Source organism: Ciona intestinalis, unplaced genomic scaffold (assembly GCF_000224145.3).
Source record: "Ciona intestinalis unplaced genomic scaffold, KH HT001061.1, whole genome shotgun sequence".
NCBI lineage: Eukaryota > Metazoa > Chordata > Ascidiacea > Phlebobranchia > Cionidae > Ciona > Ciona intestinalis.
The window spans coordinates 66,226-71,858 of NW_004191382.1; the positions used below are offsets into that span (position 1 = coordinate 66,226).

The 5,633-nt window shown below is 32.2% G+C and overlaps 2 protein-coding genes across 2 annotated transcripts in view; one reads left to right on the plus strand and one right to left on the minus strand.

Annotated features, from left to right (window-relative positions):
• Positions 1 to 5,633, minus strand: part of LOC100183543 (UDP-glucose 4-epimerase) — a 15,918-nt gene that overhangs the window by 7,814 nt on the left and 2,471 nt on the right. The window lies entirely within an intron of this gene.
• Positions 387 to 3,546, plus strand: LOC101243376 (sugar transporter SWEET1-like). The gene is made up of 6 exons (XM_004227446.4): positions 387 to 514; positions 930 to 1,007; positions 1,699 to 1,822; positions 2,417 to 2,578; positions 2,940 to 3,059; positions 3,389 to 3,546. Exons 1-6 carry the CDS (start codon positions 441 to 443, stop codon positions 3,497 to 3,499), a joined length of 669 nt encoding a protein of 222 aa, XP_004227494.1. The 5' UTR covers positions 387 to 440; the 3' UTR covers positions 3,500 to 3,546.

Consider the following 5,633-nt stretch of genomic DNA (forward strand, 5'->3'; position numbering starts at 1 on the left):
GTAGGGGGGAAGATCTTCACTAGCACCGCTTATTTTAGTGGCATGGTATCATCACATATGTATAGTGTATTTAAATCAGATTGAAAATTATACACTTTTATTAACACTATACATAACCTAGGTAATCCTTTAGCTGGTGGCCACCTGAAATTTTGGTTTCAAAATGTTCTATAGCCCTCACTGATACCTGCTGTCTAATTTTTTTTTCAAAAAAGTCGGGCGTTCGTGTCGAAAATTAACTTTAAAAATGCGCAAAAACATGCTGTGTCACCGTAATTCGTCTGATTTGCGTAAGGTTAACGATTTATTACGTCACAATCGCGGTCTGTTACGTCACAATAGAGGTATATTACTTTTTTTTTCAGGTGGCCACCAGCTAAAGGATTACCTATAACCTATTTCTTTAAGGTGTTATTAGGGGTTAAATTAGGGTTTTTTAGATGGATTGGGGGGTAGTTGAAATTGTTTCGTTCGTTGCAACTGTTACAAATGTACTTTTGTTTTTAAGTGGGATGTAAGTAACCCAGTTCTTTAAATTTTAATGCTCGTTGCTACCATTGTGGGCGTATGTGTCCTTGGGTAAGACACTTAACGGCAATTGCTCCAACCCAGTGGTCACTAAAGGGTTGTTTAACACATAAAAAAATAAAAAATTAATCACCCTCAAAATAACATACATTGTAACTCTTAAGCTGGCACGAGGTGTATGAAACAGAACACCCGTGTTATAACGACTGTCGTTTCCAGCCACGCGAAGATAAAGTAAGTTACATTCATTCGTTCATTTTAAGTAAATTTCAAGAAAGTATCTTGAACATTGAACTGTTTTTGACTTTTTGTTGTTTTGACGCTATATCCTGTCGTTTGTCCAAAATATTTTTAATTCTTTATATTCCCAAAATAGTTTGAACAATTTGTTTTATTTTTAGCCAGATTATCAGCAAAATTTACACCAGAGGAAGTTCGCAGGGTTTTTCTGTTCTACCTTTTATTGTTTGTTTTGTAAGGTGGGTACATATTTTAATTGCTTTTTATGCTTTTTTCAGTTATACATCATGTGTGTCTTGTGTATAAGAAGACACCAATGTTATAACTCGGCAGTGAGCATGAGGTGTCTGGTGTATAAGAAGACACCCATGTTATAACTCAACAGTGAGCATGAGGTGTATGAATACACCATGTGTGTCTGGTGTATAAGAAGACACCCATGTTATAACTCAACAGTGAACATGAGGAGTATGAATACACCATGTGTGTCTGGTGTATAAGAAGACACCCATGTTATAACTCAACAGTGAGCATTAGGTGTATGAATACACCATGTGTGTCTGGTGTATAAGAAGTCACTCATGTCCATGTTATAACTTAACATTAAGCATGAAAATATGAATTTTTATTTATAGTAGGGTGGGGGGAGATGGGAAACTTTATTGTCTATTGTCTCGCCCATTTGGTAGCAAACAAAGGACATTCAAATAATTACAAAACCGTATCCTCACAACTCCCATAGACCGTTGTTAACTGTTTAAAATATCATTAAGAAATTAGGATATTATGTTCTAAAGGTGTTCCATCTTCCCCCACCTTACTTTTACCACCAGGCACCAAATGAGATGAGAAAATAAAATAAAAAGGTGTCCCGTCTTCCCCCACCCTACTATATATATATAATTTTACATAAAAATCTTATTTAAACAGTTCTACACTATGGACAAAGTATGGTCTCCTATCAGAAGACTCAATTATGATTTTAGTCAATTTTATCGGCGTGGTTATAGAGGGTTTTTACACTGCTGTGTTTTATCTTAACACAAAACAAAAGGTAAATCTTGTATGACTGGGCAGTGAGCATGAGGTATGTTAGTTACCCCATTTGTTGAATAACTTACTTCATCCTCGAGTGGTCAAAAAAGGATAGTCGTTATAACACGGGTGTTCTGTTTCATACACCTCGTGCCCGCTTACGAGTTGCGTATGTAACTTTGTGAATAAATGAATGTAACTTACTTTATCCTCGCATGTCCAGAAAACGACCTTTGTTTTCACCCATGTTATAACGAATGCTTTTTAAAACTCTTAGTGAGCATGAGGTGTATGAATACACCATGTGTGTCTGGTGTATAAGAAGACATTCATGTTATAACTCAACAGTGAGCATGAGGTGTGTGAATACACCATGTGTGTCTGGTGTATAAGAAGACATTCATGTTATAACTCAACATTGAGCATGAAGTGTATGAATACACCATGTGTGTCTGGTGTATAAGAAGACACCCATGTTATAACTCGACACTGAGCATGAAGTGTATGAATACACCATGTGTAACCAGTGTACAAAATATTTAAAACTTGTGCTAAAACCTGACAGTGAGCATGAGGTATACAATAAAAACACCCCCACTCTTTAATTTTTCAGCAAAAAAAGTTACAAATGACGATTTTTAGCCTTCTGGCTTTTATGTTTGCCGTTCTGATCTACACGAAGTATTTCGTAAACCAGGATTTGGCCCTAAAACATCATGGGTTTATATGTGCTGCTTTTAATATCATTAACTATGCTGCCCCTTTGAGTTCTGCTGTAAGTGTTTAAATGTGTTTTTAATATTGTGTATTTTTATATATATACAGTTTGGTGGGGGGAAGATGGGACACCTAAATCACCTAATATCCAAGGTGTCCCGTCTTCCCCACCCTACTATATTACTATGTATGTTTAAGTGTGTATTTTTAAGATATATATATTATATTACTATATATCATTAAATGTTTTTGGTCCTTTTTTTAAAAATTTTACCATGTATTTTTAAGTGTTTTTTAATGTATATTTTTAGTGTAATAACATGTATTTTTTAGTGTATATTTTTAAGATAGTACTATGTATTTTTAAGTTTGTATTTTTAAGTATATTTTAACACAATAAGTTTTTTCCTTATTTTCAGGCAGTTGTTATTCGTAAAAAATCAACAGAAAATTTGTCGCTATTGTTGTCTGTTGTTTATTTTTTGGTTTCGGTAGAATGGTTTTTCTATGGATATCTGCACCAAGATAATTTTATTATGGTAAGTTGTTTTATTTTTTCGTTATTTTTATATTTTGGATGAAAAATTGAATGACTTATCCATGGTTGCCACTCCCATGCCCACAGTCGAGTTTCTGAAGCTATTGCAGTGTGTGGATAAGCAGACATGACTTTTGGTTGGTTTGGTCATTTATATCCTCGTGGGTGGGAACTTGAGTGACTTATTTATAGTTACCAGGTTCATGCAAAACCCACTTTTTCAGTTTTTTTTTAATTAAAAAAAACTTTCTTCAGTTTTTTTTTTTTTTTTTTTTTTTTTTTTTAAACTTTTTTTTTCAGTTTTTTTAAGACACCCCTGTTCTTTTTTAGATTCCAAACACTCTTGGCATCTTGTTCTGTTCATTCCAATTGAGTTTGTTTGTGTTCTACCCTTCGAAACGTACAATATCAGACCACAAACCAGACATTGTAACATTTTAATAAAATTTCTGTTTTTTCCTATTTATTAAAAAAATATTCAAGATTTGGTACTTTTATGTTTTTCCATAAAAAATATTTTTTGGGTGAAAAATAGTAGACAGTTTTAGTTTGTTTATTTTAATCGTGGGGTAAAAAAATAATTCTTAAAAACTTTCCATGTATATATAGTACTGCGTAATAAGATGGAACACCTTTAGCACATAATATTCAAATATCCTGATCTTGTTTTAAACAATTACCAATAGTCTATGGGAGTCGTGAGGATATGATTTTATACTTTTTTGAATGTTCTTTGTTTACTACAAAATAGACGAAAAAATAGAATGAAAAAGTGTTTTATATTCCCCATTATATAAAATATATAAACATTTTTTGGCGGTATTTTTTCTTCCCATTTGGTAGTAAATAAAAAACATTGAAAGAATTTTAAAACAGTATCCTCACTCCAATAGACGGTTGTTAATTGTTTAAAACATGATCAGAATATTTGGATATTACGTGCTAAAGTGTCCCATCTTCCCCCACCCTACTATATTTATTTTGGGTACTTATTTAGGCAAAATTTTTATCTCATTTAAAAAATTTCATTCCAATATTGAATAGAAATTTTAAATTATATTTTCCAGTGTTTTTTTTTACCGCAATGCAATAAAGAAGTGCATAACATTACATGATATAAGCAGTAGACATTTTTCATTTTTTTAAGCAGTTTTCCTAGGTGCCTTCCAAAAATGCAAATTAAGAATATTTTTCTATTCCATTTTAAGATAATTTTATTACTTTTGACGTTTTTGATAACTTAGCAGGTGACAATTTACATATTTTTAAGCAGTTTACTTATGTGCCTTCCAAAAATGCAAAATAAGAATATTTTTCTGTTCCGTTTTAAGATAATTTTATTTACTCTTGGCGTTTATGATAACTTAGCAGGTGACAATTTGCATTTTTTTAAGCAGTTTACTTGTGTGCCTTTAAAAAATGCTACGCATGTAATATATATATACTAGGGTGGGGGAAGATGGGACACCTTTTCTTTCTATTTTTCGCACTATTTGCTAGTTAAAAATGAAAATTCAAAGAATTATAAAACCGTATCCTCACGACTCTCATAGACCGTTGTTAATTGTTTAAAACACGATCAAGATAATTGGATATTATATACTCTAGGTGTTCCATCTTCCCCACCCTACTATATATAAGAATATTTTTCTGTGCCATTTTAAGATAATTTTTCTTCTCTTGCCGTTTTTGATGCTAGAATATTTATTACTTTATGCAGCTAAAAAATGTCCAAAGTAAAACTTTATAGATTATTTTCTGCAAATTTTATTAAAAAAAGTACAAAAACTTTTGCTTTGGCCAGTGTTATTATAATTATAACAAGAATTTTGATCGTGTTTTTTATGTGTTACGGACCAAAACGTTTTTTTTTTAAATTTTATAGTGATATAGTAGGGCGGGGAAGATGGGACGCCTTTTCCGTCCCATTTGGTAGTTAACAAAAAAACATTCAAAGAATTATAAAATCGTATCCTCACGACTCCCATAGACCGTTGTTAATTGTTTGAAACACGATCAAGATATTTGAATATCGTTCTAAAGGTGTCCCATCTTCCCCCACCCTATTATATATTACAGAATACACCAAACACTAAAACATTATTTGAAAATGTAAATTGCGTTTCAAAATTTTCAATATTTAGGTTTTATATTTAATAATGTTAACCATTCGCTGTATTTATTCTGCTTTGCCTAAATATGCGCTGTAAAACAAAGTTTGGAATTTTTCGGTGATTTTGTGCAGTTATTATTGTGAAACTTACGAAGGCTGTATTTATTGGTATAGTAGGGTGGGGGAGGATGGGACACCTTTAGCACATAATATCAAAATATCCTGATCGTGTTTTAAACAATTAACAACGGTCTATCGAAGTCGTGAGGATATAGTTTCGTAATTATTTGAATGTTCTTTGTTTACTACTAAATGGGTCAAAAAAATCGAGTTAAAAGTGTCCCATCTTCCCCCAAACTACTGTATAACTTTCACTGTAAACTGACAAAAAACGCGTTGCAGTGTCTTTCAATACAGAAATTTAAGGTGCTTAGTTTTGAATGAGTAAAACCGGCGACGTGG